General features: G+C 33.1%; 1 protein-coding gene across 1 annotated transcript in view; it reads left to right on the top strand.

Moving 5' to 3' along the window:
• LOC149416365 (uncharacterized) overlaps positions 1-17,588 on the top strand; it is a 29,151-nt gene extending 11,563 nt beyond the window's left edge. The window contains exons 5-7 of the mRNA XM_089642136.1: positions 3,722-3,760; positions 16,997-17,005; positions 17,457-17,588. Of these exons, the coding sequence (XP_089498262.1) occupies positions 3,722-3,760; positions 16,997-17,005; positions 17,457-17,561 (153 nt within the window). The 3' untranslated portion in view covers positions 17,562-17,588. The remainder of the gene's footprint in view (positions 1-3,721; positions 3,761-16,996; positions 17,006-17,456) is intronic.
• The last annotated feature ends 259 nt before the right edge of the window (positions 17,589-17,847 follow it).

Raw genomic sequence — 17,847 nt, 5'->3', positions numbered from 1 at the left:
CGCATTGACTGGTTTACACAAATACAACTTCTATTAGGAATAGTGTTGAAATAAGTCTTTTACGTGATCCACAAAATTCGCAAAGTTAATATTAAATATATCGACATCACCAAAGTATTGGTTTCCCATAGTGTGAAACCGTTGTATTGGGGAGTTTGCAATGTAATGTCGCTTATGTGTGTTGCAGTGGAATAGTGTATTTTGTCGTGTTGTTATTGTAGGTATTCGTAATAACAAAATATACTATTATTCGATATAGAAGAACTACGAATTAATTGCTTTTTCAGAAAAATAAACATTGCAGGGCAATTAGGAATGAATAATTTGGCACTATATTGCTAACGTTGGCTAAACCTTATGAGATACATCAAAATAATGTACTACGGAATTGTATATATTAAAAAGGCCTACAGAAAAGTCTAAGACTGTATATGTCTATCTCCTAAGGATAATCCCTAGTAACGCCGGGTACATGTAAACTAGTTTTTATAATAATCGTCAAAAAATGGCCAAAACCCACACCGGAAAAATTAGTACGGCTGATTGATTGCATTCCTATTAAAAATGCGATTGTAATCATAGACATATGAATATTAGTAGACCTGCCCTAAGTGATTAAAAGCGTATTATCCCCACTCCCCATACCGGTTCCATTGAGCCGGCTGGGCTCGCATATGGCCTCAAGTGAAATTTGAAAACGTGACGTCATCATTCTTGTGCGAACTATGGTCGAGGCATCATCGGTTCATTTTACGAAATAACACGGCAAAATGTTGACTTGTGATATGAAAACTTGTAAAAATAGATGTGAAAAAGAGAATAAACCCAATTGTCGTATTACATTCCATAAGTAAGCATTATTTTACTTTATTTTAAGCTTATTCACACCGTATTATATGGATCAGTTTTAGAAACATATACTATCACATCACAATGTAGCGATTCTCAAGTGTGCTCATCGTTGTTTACTGGGGTAAGTAAATTATGAGACATTTGTAAAAGTGTCTTAACTAAATACTCTGAAACTAACTACGACTCTGAAAATAGAAGCTGCCTTACTTTGCCGAATTTGAACTACGCAAATTAGTTCATAACGTGGCGAGTAATTTGCGCTCCCATGTAGAAATGTCTATTCATTCAAAAGCAGATTTTACTTTTAAGGACTAAATGGTGATATTATAATGCGAGATGCCTATTTACTGTCAGATTGATTTATTGACGAATCACAGTCAGCCTTACTCCCTTCGTTCTTCAACAGTTGATTTTACCCCTCGCCATTATCTTCTCGTCTATTAATTCCTATGTCTGTGGATTGTAATACATTTCCTGATAAAATATCAGTTCATTCAGAAATAACTACCACAACACGGGCATTACCCTAGTATGGTAGTTATAAAAATGTAACATGTAAACATTTATTAAAAAATAAATAAAAACAAAAAAAATATATCGGAACACGTGTTCATGCAGGTATACTTTTCATATAGATGTACCTAATGACGAATAGTATTAATATTTGAATGTTTATGAACACGTTTTTTTGTATATGTATTTATTCAGTTTTTTTTATTTGTACATTATTTTCTCTTACTTAGATCTTACAAAACTGATCAATCAGTTTGATTGTAAGAAATCTCTCAATTTTTCTATTTATTAGCTTATAACAATATATTTAATTTCAACTTGATATCTTGGTACCACAATATTAATTGTTTTTATATTTGACGGAGGTAGAACGATCTAATTTTCGTTTTTATTTTTGAATGACATGTCTCATTTTTAAAGTCTTCTGGTAATGAGTTAAACAATTCCGGAATTTTATGTCTTTTTGTTCTATCTCCGTATACATTTTGCGATATTTTAATAATGAACATTTGTGCTTCTCTATGCCTAGTAGGGTAGTTATGGTTTACAGGTTTTTTGAATTCTGTATTCCAGAATTCATCTAGTATAGAGAGCACATTACACAAAGAAAACATTTATTTTATAATCGCCTTCACATAATTGTATTTTTTTTTTGCCTGATACAATTTTAGGAAACGGATTTGTAATTTGCTGAGTGCATTTGTAAAATGTGCTGAGCCATCCTCATAACACATTTGCGTTTTACTGATAATTTGTTAGAAAATCTGTCAATTCATACGTTAAAGGCCTGCAGTCCCGTTTTTAACAGGAGAACGAATAATTTCACCAGATTTTTAATAAATTATTAATATTTTCTATTACTGTTCAGCATTTTGATAATTTTATTATTTTTTTCGTTATAATGCATTACAAAATAATAACAATTATAACTATTTATAATACATTATTCCCAGTGAGTTTAAAATTAAAACTAATTTCGTAAAAGACAACATTCATAAAATAAAAGAAACTTATTTTTTCAAAAGAAAGCGAATTTAAAAGGGAGTTTAATGGACAGTGTACATAGATTTTAAGACAGACTTAACACAGTAAAATGAAAAATATTTCATAAATACATTTAAAGAAATAAACGCAGAAGTTTTTTTGGAGTTCCAAAGAATGAATGTGTCACTCATTAAGAGGAAGCTACAAGCCAAAAATGTGTATTTTCTTGGTATACCTTATATTGCAGGTAATAGGCATTAAAATCGCTTGACAAACGGAGTCTAGAAACGTTCGATTTCAAGCACAAAACTGGTTTTTATTTATTTTGTAAATAATTTTATAAGAAAGCAAAAAAGTTAATCAAGTGAAACTGTCACAGATAATCTTAACTATAATACTGTATTTTTTAAAAGTTGTTTCATTTACGCGTTCATACATTTCTATTGAAAAAATGTTTTTTTTAGTAGTTTACATTTATATTTTTTATTGAGTAATTTATTATTTTATTTGTATTCTACTCAAGGGAAACGATATTAAAACATTCAATTTATCTAAAGCATATTTTTTGGTATTCATAATGTACCCCAATTCGTTATAAAGATTAATTAAAATAGTGATTTAGCATTAAGCTTCGCTTCGAGGAAAAGCTGAGTGCTTAAAAATGAATTGCCAAAGAAAAGTAAAATTATTTGATTACTAGCTGCACTGTACTCAGTCACATTGCTGTGGTCAGTCTCTCTGTGCAGATTAAGATAGAAAAACAATAGAGCGTTTAGTTTTTTTTTTCCAACATATGGCCGTGTGATTTAAAAAAAAGCATGTTTTTCCAATAGATGGCGCTATTTTTCAAAAAAGCATGTATTATCTATCACAGGTGTCATATATATAATATAAATACATAAAAACACACCCATATACGAATGAAACATTGTGTCAAAATTTCAAAGCAATCGGTGACGAACATTCACCGATTTTTTAACTCTAAGTTTTTAAGTTTAAAAAAATAATGTTATTTTGAAGATAATATCTATACATTTGTTTTGCCGAAAGGTTAATTATATGAAATTCTATTGGTAGAAAAAAATTGCAAAGTAAGCTCCGAAAATTATCAAAAACGTTTTGTCCTGTTATTTAATATGTTATAGGAATGAAAAAATTCACAGTGTATCTTTAAATGCAACTAAAGCATTTGACGAGAGATTATTGCTCTATTTCAAACAAGTCGTGTTTTATTAATTATGTTCACAATTTTCGTTTTTTAATATAAATGCGCTCCCTCTAACATTCGTATCTAAGTGAATCCGATACTGACCATGTCAAGAGTCAGAATAATAGAAGAGTATGTATGAGACGATGTATAAATGTGAATGAGGCAAGAAGTGTGTGCCAAGACCGAGTTGTTTGGCGTTCCGTCCTCTCTGCCTACTCCCGGGGAAAGTGCGTCATGTTTAGTTAGTTAGTATTACCTAAGGTGGAAACTGGAAACCAGTGAATTTTACATCGGCTACTAATCGGTATAAAAATAATACATCCGTTTTCACCTGTTCACAAAACGGAAACATTTAATATCTAATTTCGTTTCTGTTTATTTTCGTTTCGGTAAATTATTAGTCAAGTATATAATAGCGTAAAGAATTCGGGTAAAGACAGGGCCATGTGGTGCAAGTCTTGCGCGATAAACTCCTCGAGAATAGAAGCTAATGTAATTATTCTCGGGCCATGTGGAACATTGTAAAACTACGCTGTACACAGTGTGCGGAAACTCGTGGTACCAACATACCTACCTTAACCTTTCAGACCTCGAAAGGAGATTACTAGCCACAAACATCATATTCCATTATAGCCTCTTGAATAGGGTTGCCACAAGATGTTTGATAAAGGAGGGCAGATGGGTCTAAAAAGGAGGATTTTCTGTAAAAAAGGAGGACATTCAGAAATTAAACGAATTTTTTATAATTATTTTACTTTATTTTAATCATATTTAGCTGAGCTGCCAATTTTGCAAAGAAGTTCTTGGTTTTTTAACAAAAAAATATAAAAATCTTCACTTGTTTTTGAGTTGTATTGAGTAAGAATTAAAGATTTAACTGACTGCACACTTAGTTTATTCATCTCTTTGCTCCACTGAGTATTAATCAGTTAAAAAAATCTTATTAAGTACCACATTTGCGTGATGTGCGCTTATACAAAAATAAAACTCGCAGATCTTGAGCAGTTCTGAGAAACATTCAATGTTTTTAACACTTTGGAAGTAGATTTTCCACTGCTCGTGCAACTTCAAATCATAATAATCTTTACATTCATATGATTTTGATTTAAGAAATGAAATCATGTTACAAAATTGATCGTGTAGCTTAACATCGTCAATCTCTACACCTCTGATGCTCAAGAACTCAATGCATGAAACTAAATCATCATATTTTAGGTTTTCGTTGTCTATCAGCAATGTCATCCACTCAAAACATTTGAAATCTTCCAAGGGTTTAGTTGATTCCATCAAGTAATCTTCACTAGCCTTGTAAACACTGAAAAATTCGTTGAAAATGGACTCGGCTTCGTCATTATCACGAAGCTGTTCTCTTGCGCTTAGTGGCAAAATATTGTTGTTTCTTCGATTACCAAGCATATGAAGCAGTGGCGGTTCGTGGTTTTTTTAACAGGGGGTTCACAAATTCAAGAGAAGATAAACATATCTAATTAAAATTTACTTACTGTTGTCCTACGTCAAATAGTCGAATACGGCAGCAGTCACACAACTTAAATAAAGTTAGTGGGAGGGGTACCTACATATTATTGTTTTTAAATCACTTTACCTAGACACAATTATTAGATAATGAGAAAAGTTTTATAGGAATTAAATTGTTTAATGTTTTTATAGCACTCAATGTAGGTACGTTGCTAATTATTATTGTTTTTTAGAAAAGAATAATTTCGTAGAATATATAATAGATATTTTAAAACATCAAAAAAACAAATAAAGGTGGCACGAAATAAATTTAAAAATAGGTAGTAGATTTACAAATGCCATAAGCAAACGGTTGGAGAAATGCAGAAACAAGAAAACAAAAATATGTACAAAAATGACTACAAAGTTAAATACCATAATATAACATAAAAAAATAACACTTAACTTGCATCCCTATGGTTCAAAGGTTAAACGTCGGCCGCGAAGTTCTCGGGTTTCTTCGGTTACATTCGTCAATGTTCGGAGGTCACGTGATATCACAACGCGTGTTCGGCGCACACAATTTGTCTTATTTTTGCAAAGAAAGACCAAATGTTGTATATATATCACCGTCATAGGGTCTGTACCGGCTAAGATTATTTTGTATGGAGAGTTTGGCGCGGATTTTAACTCGCACAAATTTGGAATAGGCATCGTACTTTTCGGTGGCGCGGGTTTTGAAGGCGAAATTTTAATAGCGTGCTATCTATAATGTGCTTATATTATTATAAAACAAGGATGTTTTATTTTCTCATATTTTTAATGGGGGTTCGCCGCACAAACGCACTTTAGAGAAAACCGCCACTGATATGAAGTACGGATTGAAGTATGTTTGAAATTATGTTCCTCTTCGACTTTTGCCAAATTTGCTCGGTAAATAGACCAAACACGATGTTTAGCAAAAAGGAGGACTTACAGTAAGTAAGGGAGGACAAAACATGGAAAAGGAGGACGTGTCCTCCTTTTGGATACCATCTGGCAACCCTACTCGTGAAGGACAGATCTAACCGGAGCGCCGATACAATATAAAAGTATTTTTATATTTTTTTCTATGATGCGCAGATATATGATTTGTTCGTCATTTTAAAGATAAATAATTATTCTTCACAGTTTGTATCAAATATTTATACATTATCACATGGATACATTTAAAAAAAAATTTAAAGTGCATGATTACGAATTGGCGGAATTTTTTCATTGACAGTTGAAAGTTAAATTTTTTTTATATTTTTTTATTGTATGAATGGCACAAAAATTGAATTGACAGTTTTGTTACTTATAACCTACACAAAATAGGTATTTTTTATAAATATCGAATTCTTTCAAAATTATGTACGTTCCGAGTCAAAATGTCCCGGTAAGTTTTTTGTTAACATTTTCATTTTTGATATTAAAAATGTATTGTTTAGAAATGTCAATGTTTTTTTAAAATGCAAAAATTTCAAAGAAAATTTAATCTAGTTTCTAAAATAGTATTTTTTTTAATGACAACTTTAAAAATAAGTAATTTGTGGCACATTTTAGATACCTCGGGAACATTCCGAAATTTCAAGAAAATTCCTCATGTGCGTAGTTTGGATTTTTTGGTTAAAACCTAAAGATTTAAAAATATCTGTGTACACTGTACAGTCTGAGAAATAATAAATTACACAGGGTTTTCCAATAAGAGGTGTTATTTTTATGTTCAATCGTAAAAGATCAATGGTTTCGTTGCTTGTGTGGCACGTAGCGCCGTCTTGTTGAAATTAAACGTTGTCCAAATCAATACCATCCAATTCCAGCCATAAAAAATCATTAATCATCTCTCGATAGTGCAATCCATTCACCGTAACTGTTGCTCCAGCCCCATTTTCGATAAATTAAGGTCCAATGACTCCGCCGGACCATAATCCGCACCAAACAGTCACACGATGAGGATAGAGAGGCTTTTCAACAATAACTCTTGGGTTTTCCAAGCCCCAGATGCGACAATTTTGCTTGTTGACGAAGCCACCGAGCTGGAAATGGGCCTCATCACTCAAGATGATTTGCCTTTGATTCACTCAAGTGAATTTTAATAATTTTAATGCGTTGTTGAAGCGTGTATTGTTCCATTTTTATTAATGGCGTAGTTTCTACTTGTCAAATGTCAAAAAATGACAGCTTCAAAAGTAACATCTACCGAAACAGCGGGCTATTCAAAATAGTACCTCTTATTGGAAAACCCTGTAGTTGTATTTCTTCTCTGACATATTTTAACAGGAGGTCAGAGTAATTCCGCTTTGCAATAAAATCCGAATAAATGGAATATTTCTGAACGCATTCGAATACAGGTGATAAAATACGCATTCAAATTTTATTATTAAAAATAAACATGAAATTTTTGAAATATTTAAATTTTGAAATCAAAAATAATAAAGTTGTAAACATGGCTCACCTAACGTTTGAAGTAAAACTGATGAAAAAAAATAATATATATCTTATTAGACAAAAAATGTATTATAAACATTTTACTCTCACCTCACTTTTTTGGGGTTTCAATAATAAATTAAAAATTCACACAACTACTATGATTTTATAGATGTGTCCATTTTAATTATTCTGTTGTTAATTTGAATATAAAGCTTTATGTTTTTTTCTGCGGGATTTGAGCCAGCGACTTCCGGATTTGCTGTCGAGAAACGTAGCTTCTCAACTACAGAAGCTGTCACACTTCTTGCTTAATTCACATTCATTCGTCGATTTATATATACCTACTCTTCTGTTATTCTCAATCTTGACATGGCCCTATTCGAATGTTTGGTTCACTTGATCGTTCCATGTCTTCCTCTGGCGTCATGGTAATTACGCTTACATCAGCCATGCATTCTTTGCAAATCCGTACATTTCTCACACGATCATGCATGGTTTTATCACACATACGTCTCAGGGATTTCATTTTGGTATAGTAGAAATGCTCGGGGTCAACAAGCAAATAATACAAACACAACATTTGGGCAAAAGAGCTTCCTATACAATGCTACATCAAAATCTCACTCTCATTCGAAACTCAGAATAATAATATTACAACATTTAAATCTCAAATAAAAAATGTTGGATACACAATATAGTGAGATCAGAAATAGAATATATATTGACACCAAGTACAGACTAAAAACGACACAATTCAACTGAACGAACATGAGTATGGCTGATTTATTAAAAACCTGTGAAAAACGTAATAGCAAGCCAATCCATTTATCGGAACACGTGTTCGTGCAACTGTGCTATTCCTTAAAAATATAATGACGAAATGCGACAATATTGAAATTTTTATGAACACGTGTTCCTACATACTCAAAACACATTCTTGTTTTACTGACAGTTTGTTAGGAAATCTGTCAATTCTTTCGTTAAAGTCCTGCAGTCCCATTTTTAATAGGAATACGAATAATTTGAGAAGAATTTAATTTAAGTTAAATTAATATTAATAATTATTTCTGAAAACACTACATAAATATATTTATAATAACTTTATAATATCCATACTACTAAATTTAATCAAATTTAAATTAAATCCTCGGCACGGGAGATCCCAGTGAGGATATCATTATCTCTAGTTTATACAAAAAGAAAGATAATAAAAACATTATTATTATTATTTACTAGCTGGAGTGTACCCGGCGTTACTAAACTTTTCTCTACTTTCTATAAATATAATATGCATGTTTTATATATGCAAACCTTCCGGAAGAAATTCTCTAAATTATAGTGAAAATCCTATTGAAATCGGTTGCGTAGTTTAGAAGAACTGAGCGCATAAACAGGTAGACTTTTTTTTTAAGATTAAAGATATAAAAAATACTCGTATAAGATTTAAATAAAATTTCAGAAATGTTTCACGGTAACAAGGAACTTTCTTGCGTAAAATTAGCACGATTACATGTTAGCAAGGATTCACGTAAGTACCTACTTAGCGAGCATAAAGTTCCACTGATATACCGGCGCTCGTCGTAATAATTCCCACAGATACTTGTATATGAATGTTACCACGAGAAAGTGATCGATAATGCATCTCGAGTGCTCTCATGTGCAACAGTATAACAAGGTTCAAGCATTGTAATCTATCTAAATATATAATGACTAACTAACGTGTACCCGGCGTTACTAGAGCTTATCCTTAAGAGATAGACATATACCGTCTTACACTTTTCTGTAGGCCTTTTTAATATTTACAATTCCGTAGTACATTACTTTGATGTATCTCATAAGGTTTAGCCAGCGTTAGTAATGTAAGCGCATGAAAATATTTTTTTTTACGCCTTGATTACAAAACACCAAATTATTTCTACTTTTTACAAATGTAATATGCATGTATTTTATACATAAACCTTTCGGAATAAATTCTCTAAATGATAGTGAAAACCGTATCAAAATCCGTTAGGTTTAGAAGAACTAAGCGCACAAACAGAGAGACGCGGATAGCGACTATATTTTATATTTTTTAGAGATACCCGGCGTTGGTAGACTTTTATCTACTTTCTATAAATGTAATATGCATGTTTTATATATGTATACCTTCAGGAAGAAATTCTCTGAATGATAGTGAAAACCTTATCAAAATCCGTTGCGTATTTTAGAAGAACTAAGCGCACAAACAGATATAATTTGTTTAGAGATTAAAGATATAGAAAATAATTACTCTTAGAAGATTTGCATGTTTGTTTGTTTGCCTCCTATAGACTCAAAAACTACTGGACGGATTTAATTGAAAAATTCAAAGTTTGTTGTTATTAGTGCCACGTGTGATTAGATAGTGGTTTGGATGGTAGCAGAAGTCGGGGACGCCCCACGAAGACTTACTGCATTAACTCTGTACTGTAATGAGATTACGCTGTAAAATTTAAGTCAATTTAACGTTTTTTTTAACAGTAATAATGTGGGTTTCATGTCACGGAAGACATGGCAAGATTAAGTGAAATAAATGCTTTCAAAATAGATTTTTTACATATCAGCCAGTATTATAAAAAAATACTGTCCGTGGATGGCTTTGTTTTCATTAAAAAATCTACAGTTTTATTGATAGAGATTGATGAAATTTAGCACACTTGACCATAAAAACAAGAGAAGGTCATTGCTTACATGAGATTTTGAAAAACTACACCTATCCCCTATTCCCGCCCCATAAAGCAGAATGCTTGGTTCTTCTGATTGACAATCCGCGGATTGCTGAGTCTGTTCTACAGGTATTTTAATGGAGCCCGCTCTAAGGAGCTAGCAGCATCGGTGCACGTGCGTAAAATTCGACGTACACGAGTGGAAACCCGCTTCTTCGACTCGTCTGTGTCTAAGACGGATCGTATATGGAACGAGCTGCCGTGCATCTGTATTTCCTCCTTCATATAATCCAGTACTCTTCAAGACCCGCATTAAAAAATCCCATCAATCCCCCACCTTAACCCGCCTCAAAATGCTGCCCAACAGCATTGCCCAACAATGCTGTACAGACAGGGGTGCTTTTGTTAGGTGTATATTATGGTTACCGGAAAACTCATCAAAAAGACAATTCAACACACCTATAAAAAGTTATATAAAGTCATGAAAAGTGATGAAACAAAAACTAGATTAAATAAGTTACATATTTAACTATTTAACCTAGTTTTAAAGGTGATATTAAGTCATTAAAAGTGATGAAACAAAAACTGTGTTAAATAGTTACAATTGTAACCTATTTAATCTAGTTTTTGTTGTGATTATAGGTGATATTAAGTCATTAAAAGTGATGAAATAAAAACTAGGTTAAATAGTTAAAATTGTAACCTATTTAATCTAGTTTTTGTTGTGATTATAGGTGATATTAAGTCATTAAAAGTGATGAAACAAAAACTAGGTTAAATAGTTACAATTGTAACCTTATATCAACGTTTAAATATGTGTTGAATTGTCATTTTGAGGAGTTATCATCGAAGCGTATATTATAATGCAATTTGGCGGGAAATACGAAACAATTTGACATCATCTGTCAAACGGGAGTTGGCGCCAAAATGTCTTGTAAACCACTTGACTCTGAAATTTAATGTCCCATTTTTTATATATTGTTATTTGTCAAAGATTAGTTCGTTGCATTAATTTACAAGTGGAGATGCATGTGCGTTCAAGATGTTAAAACGATGGGAGAATTTCACTTGTGGGTAGATAGATAGGTACCTAACATTTAGAGTGGTGGATTGTTCAATATCGCCCTGGTAGTAATAATAATATTAATATTATTACTGGCAACTGGCATTATACCTAGCTCTATCATTCAAAATTTAGGCGTATTAGATCTATCAAAAAATTTATATATAAAAATGCAAAAATCAATCATTTTAAATACATGTAGGATAACGAAAGATTTTTTAAATATTTATGTTGAGGGATCAGTAGGATTTATAGACCCTGTCAGAAGTTCTACCGAGCCGAACCCTCTGATATGAAAATATCTAGAGTCGGTGAATTATTTTCCCATTTGATCTCCGGTGAGTTGACGTGTTGTTCTTGTATTGTTTTGTATTTATTTTGCTTATATAATGCACTTGCATAATGTTGATTGACTAAATGATCATTTGTGGAAGAGTGTGTGGAAGGGTTTAGTTTTTCCTGTGGGGAAGATTTACCCGGAAATAAATCGGAAAAAATATTTGGATGATTTGTATAGTGCCGTTTTTGTGCAAAATTACCTCAAGGGCGTTGTACAAATAAATGATTCATTTCTATAATCATCTATGTTATTACTAACTACAGGTTTTTCCAATAAGGGGTGTTATTTTGAATAGCCCGCTATTTCGGTAGATGTTATTTTTGAAGCTGTCATTTTTTGACATTTGACAAGTAGAAACTACGCCATTAATAAAAATGGAACGATAAACGCTTCAACAACGCATTGAAATTATTAAAATTCACTTGAGTAAATCAAATGCAAATCATCTTGAGTGATGAGGCCCATTTCCACCTCGGTGGCTTCGTCAACAAGCAAAATTGTCGCATCTGGGGCTCGGAAAACCCAAGAGTTATTGTTGAAAAGCCTCTCTATCCTCATCGTGTGACTGTTTGGCGCGGTTTATGGTCCGGCGGAGTCATTGGACCTTACTTTTTCGAAAATGAGGCTGGAGCAACAGTTACGGTGAATGGATTGCGCTATCGAGAGATGATTAATGATTTTTTTATGGCCGGAATTGGATGGTATTGATCTGGGCAACGTTTACTTTCATCAAGACGGCGCTACGTGCCACACAAGCAACGAAACCATTGATCTTTTACGATTGAATATCAAAATAACACCTCTTATTGGAAAACTATGTATAAATGCAGATAATATACAGTACAATATATTTCTGTAATACCTATTTTCTGTAATATATTTTCTGTATACAATATATACAATATATTTTCTGTAATACCTGCATCAACTGTAAAGCGCCCCTGAGGTGATATCTCACAAAAGCGGCGCTATACAAATTATCAAATAAATAATAATAATAATACAATACTTACCTGGTAGGTCACTTGAGATTAACACTTATTTAAAATTAACTAAATATAAGAGAAATTTAGATACAGGATTTAGGACATAATTGGATATAACTGGACTTTCTCTCAGGAATGGTATATTTAATTAAAGGGTATGACAGCTTAAAAAGTTCTTAGTAACTGGCAACAATAACACAAAACGTTAAACGTTATAATGAAATAATGGCTTTAGCCGCGTTCGATGACCAGATCTGAATAGCAAGATAATTCCCAACCTTTAGCTACCCCATCTCCTTTCCAAATCATAGTTACTTTAACTCCTCATGAGTCTGCCATATTCCGCTTTGCAATAAAATCCGAATAAATATAATATTTTCTGAACGTATCCCAAAAGTTAAAACTGCTTTTAAAAGGTGACAAAATACGCTTGGTAAAAACCATAGACATATGAATATTAGTAGACCTGCCCTAAGTGATTAAAAGCGTATTATCCCCACTCCCCATACCGGTTCCATTGGAGCCGGCTGGGCTCGCGTATGGCCTCAAGTGAAATTTGAAAACGTGACGTCATCATTCTTGTGCGAACTATGGTCGAGGCATCATCGGTTCATTTTACGAAATAACACGGCAAAATGTTGACTTGTGATATGAAAACTTGTAAAAATAGATGTGAAAAAGAGAATAAACCCAATTGTCGTATTACATTCCATAAGTAAGCATTATTTTACTTTATTTTAAGCTTATTCACACCGTATTATATGGATCAGTTTTAGAAACATATACTATCACATCACAATGTAGCGATTCTCAAGTGTGCTCATCGTTGTTTACTGGGGTAAGTAAATTATGAAACATTTGTAAAAGTGTCTTAACTAAATACTCTGAAACTAACTACGACTCTGCAAACAGAAGAAATTTACTTTGCCGAATTTGGACTTCGCAAATTAGTTCATAACGTGGCGAGTAATTTGCGCTCCCATGTAAAAATGTCTATTCATTCAAAAGCAGATTTTACTTTTAAGAACTAAATGGTGATATTATAATGCGAGATGCCTATTTACTGTCAGATTGATTTATTGACGAATCACAGTCAGCTTTACCCCCTTCGTTCTTCAACAGTTGATTTTACCCCTCGCCATTATCTTCTCGTCTATTAATTCCTATGTCTGTGGTAAAAACATAATTTCTGATTAATTTAAATTTTCAATGCGAATATAAAAATACATACATTTTATTAAATAAATGTTTTACAAACGTAAATGTCAACTCACTTTTTTGTAGTTTCATGGAAAAATGTATATAAAATTGTTGATGTTCGTTTGTTCAAAATCTTAAATCTCTTAAAAAATCTTCTCCGATTGCTTTGAAATTTTGACACAACTTTGCATTCGAATAAGCGTGTGTTTTTATATACCTATATTATATAGATGTCACCTGTGACAGGTAAAAACAATGTGTTTATGTCTTATGTACAGATAATTTTTTTAAAGTCTCAATAAAGTCACCACTTTCTCTTCTATACATTAATGTACAAACGGTGATTTTACGGGGTGGTTTGATATCACAAAAGGTGTTAGTGCGTAATGTCACCGTGGTTATTCAATCTATACATGGATAATTGTAAGCAAGAATTTAAAGAGGTGGGATTGGGTGCGAATTTGAGTAATTTGAAAGTATGTTGCCTGTTGTATGCTGATGATGCGGTGCTGATTGCTAATAGTATATGGAAGATCTACAGTCTCTCGTGTATAAGATGAACGAAGTATGCATGAAGAATGAGTTAATGATGAATGTGAGTAAGTCTAAAGTAATGGTGTTTGAAAGAGAGAGTACGAAAACAGTGTGCAATATAGTTGTTGCTGAGGAAAACTTGGAGCAGGTGGATGAGTTTGTGTATTTAGGAAGTATGTTCTAGAGAGATGGGAAGGCTGACAGAGATATTAAAACAAGGGGAAATGCAAAACTCCATTCATGGAGAACTGAACGCAGTTGGTGTCAGCATTATATGCAGCAGTCCACAATGGAGTGCTGGTACATACCCTGATGTACATGGCAGTGATGAACTGGCAGAGGAAAATGAAAATAGACTGAAATGCTGTAGAAATGAGATCCCTGAGGCGCATGTGTAGTAAAACCATGCTTGATCGTATGAGGAATGTGGAGATCCGCAAAGAGTTCAAGGCTGATGTAAGCGTAATGAGTAAGATTAAGAAAGGGACGCTTAGATCGTTTGGTCATGTAGAGCGAATGAGCGAAGATAGGAGTGTATGGAGGATATATGATACAAATGCGAATGGTAGCAGAACTCGGGGACACCCGAGGAAGACATGGCACGATCAAGTGAATCAGATACTCGAGTCGGGCCATGTCAAGAGTCAGAATAATAGAAGAGTATGTATGAGACGATATATGAATGTGAATGAGGCAAAAAGTGTGTACCAAGACCGAGTTGATTGCCGGTTCGTCCTCTCTGCTTACCCCTGAGGGGAAACTGCGTGATGGTTAGTTAGTTACATATTTAATTATTTAGCAATAGATTTAACTTACTAATTATCACACCGTTCACATTCATTCATTGTCTCACACATAATGTGCTGTTATTATGACTCTTGATATGACCCGATTCTAGTATATGGTTTACTTGATCGTGCCATGTCTTCCTCAGGCGTCCCTCTTATATTAAATACTCTCCTTACACTCAGTTCTTCGTTCATACGCTCTATATGCCCAAACCGGTTCCTACTACCCGTGGCTCTATCCCACTGACTTTCTTTTGGGTATGCTCGGAATGAACTATCTACGGGTCAGGAGAGATGTGCGCATTGCTACACATTTCTTTAGACTGATTCGTGGATGGTTTGAAAACTCGCTCATCATGGAGAGCATTCATTTCTATGTTCCCGATGGTTATCTACGTCACCGACAACATAGACTATTTTATCTCCCGGCCTCCAGAACTAACTTGCCAATGGTCATGCCTGTGGGGAGAGCAATCTTGCTGTTGAACAGAATCAATTCGGATATCGACATGTTTTGCATCAATGAAGGTTCCTTTAAAAGGCAAGCTCTATTATCACTGGTATAGTTGATATACACACTGTTAATATTAATCTAAGAATTCTCATTATAAAAATATTTTAAAAACGCATTGAAATTAACAATTTTGTAATGTTTTTGAAATGAATAAACAAAATTGAATTGAATTGAATGATAACTCCTCAAAATGACAATACAACACACCTATAAAAAAGTGCTACAAAGTTATGAAAAGCGATGAAACAAAAACTAGGTTAAATATACATATGTAATCCCCAAACCACATTAGATGTGATGCATGACATAATATATTCAAGTTCTAGAGTGGGATATACTCTCAGTATCGCCTAGGTGAATGATTAACATTCAGAATAGAAACGTCGATTGAAATGGATTTAGCCGTGTTTGGTGACTAGATCTGAATATCCAGGTACTTCCACACCTTCCTCATTCCTATCTCCTTCCCTTTCCCACTATCTTTAGCCTCACAACACCCTGATTAGGAATCCCATAAAGGGTCTCAATAGCTCCAGAAGGTTGTAAATATTTTGTCCTGAAGAGTGACCACCACCACGATGGCTTGAAATAGCTTAGTTCTTAATACTTGATCTTCATTGTTGTTATTATTTAAATTTACGAATCTGTATAATACGATTACTGTATAATAATGACTAGTCATTTAATAAATAAAGATTAGAAATTTTAAAATTGGAAATTCATGTGGTCTAATAATGGGTAATTTCTATCACCTAAGAAATTCTAAAAAAAAGTACTATAGGATTCATATGTCTTATAATAATAATAATAATAATTGGATAATTTGTAGAGCGCCGTTTTTGTGAAAAATCACCTCAAGGGCGCTGTACAATTTATTTCCTAGGATCTACATTTATTATTTAGAAAAGATACCAAAACATACTTACCTGGCAAGTCACTTCCGACAAACACATTTATGTTAAAAAGTTTATGCTTATAAAAGATAAAACTGCACGCAGAGGACACTATATCAAAAAACACTGGTCATCGCATGACCTTAAGTCTGCTATAGTTTTTATTTTAGTTTAACTGTCTTAAAAAGCCTACAAATTGTTATCATTTTTATTTATTTATTTTTAATTATTATTTCTATTTATTTTATTTTATTTTTAGTATTTTTTACATTTTGTTAATTTAAATTGCCGTCGACTGTGAAAGTGGAGGTTTCTGAAATTATGGATACGACTGTCTGAAAAGGTGGGTTTTAAGTTTAGACCTAAATTCTGTCGAGTCTGCGATCATTCTCAAATCATGTGGCAGTCCATTCAGGCTTTAGGTCCTGACACGGAGAAAGATATATAAAGATTATACTGATTTATAAATGTGGAAATTCTAACTATACAATTGAAAATGTTCTCCAAAATGCCCTGGATAGAATCTCAGACTTGTGATGTCCCGAAAGAAACCATTCATTTGTTCTGAATGCAATTACTAATGTTATCCAAATTGACCCTGGTAATAAATTACATCTTTGCGATTCTTTCAAGGATAAATAAACCATCCTATCACTTTGAATGCAATCAACAATGTTCTCAAAATTGGTTTTGACAGCATCGCCATTCCATTGTAAGAATATTATGTACTAAATACACAATTTGGCTGTCCTGAAAAGGGAATCCTTCCCAGTTGGACAGACAAAGGTTCATTTTGTTATGTATTGTTTGTAATTTATATATATAAATAAATAAAGCTTTAGACGTGTTTTGTGACCACATCTGAATATCCATGTACTTCCACGCCTTGCTCTTCCCATCTCGCAGCATATTGTGCGGCAGTCACATTACCTTAATATTATAAAATGTATCTATTAGCTAAATAAAACCGTTTTTTTCTGTTGTTTCAGATGAAGGAAATGTCTCCCTCTTCACAGGACAGAAGAAGTAAAGGTAGAACGGGATGGCCTCAACATGTCTGGGCTCTAGAACTGAAACAGGAGCAAAACCTCTAACTTCTCAACATTGCAACTTGCATACATTGTATTATCATCAAGAATGACACCTCAACAGTGTCCTCAACCAGGATCAACACTGTCCTGAGACAGTGAAGGAAAAGTGATAGAGGAAGGAAGGAGTACCTACCTAGCTATTCAAATCTGGTCAAAAAACGATTAAAAACAACAAATTATAAGTTCAATTTAAAAATCTAAAAAATGATAATTACAAATAATTATTTCAACGAAAATTGCTGTACGACTGTAAATATGATAGCTTGAGATCTAGATAAGTTATTGTCAA

Source organism: Hesperophylax consimilis, chromosome 17 (assembly GCF_061612785.1).
Source record: "Hesperophylax consimilis isolate HC1 chromosome 17, BYU_Hcon_1.0, whole genome shotgun sequence".
Taxonomy (NCBI): Eukaryota; Metazoa; Arthropoda; class Insecta; order Trichoptera; family Limnephilidae; genus Hesperophylax; species Hesperophylax consimilis.
This window is presented reverse-complemented; position numbering and strand designations above follow the sequence as displayed.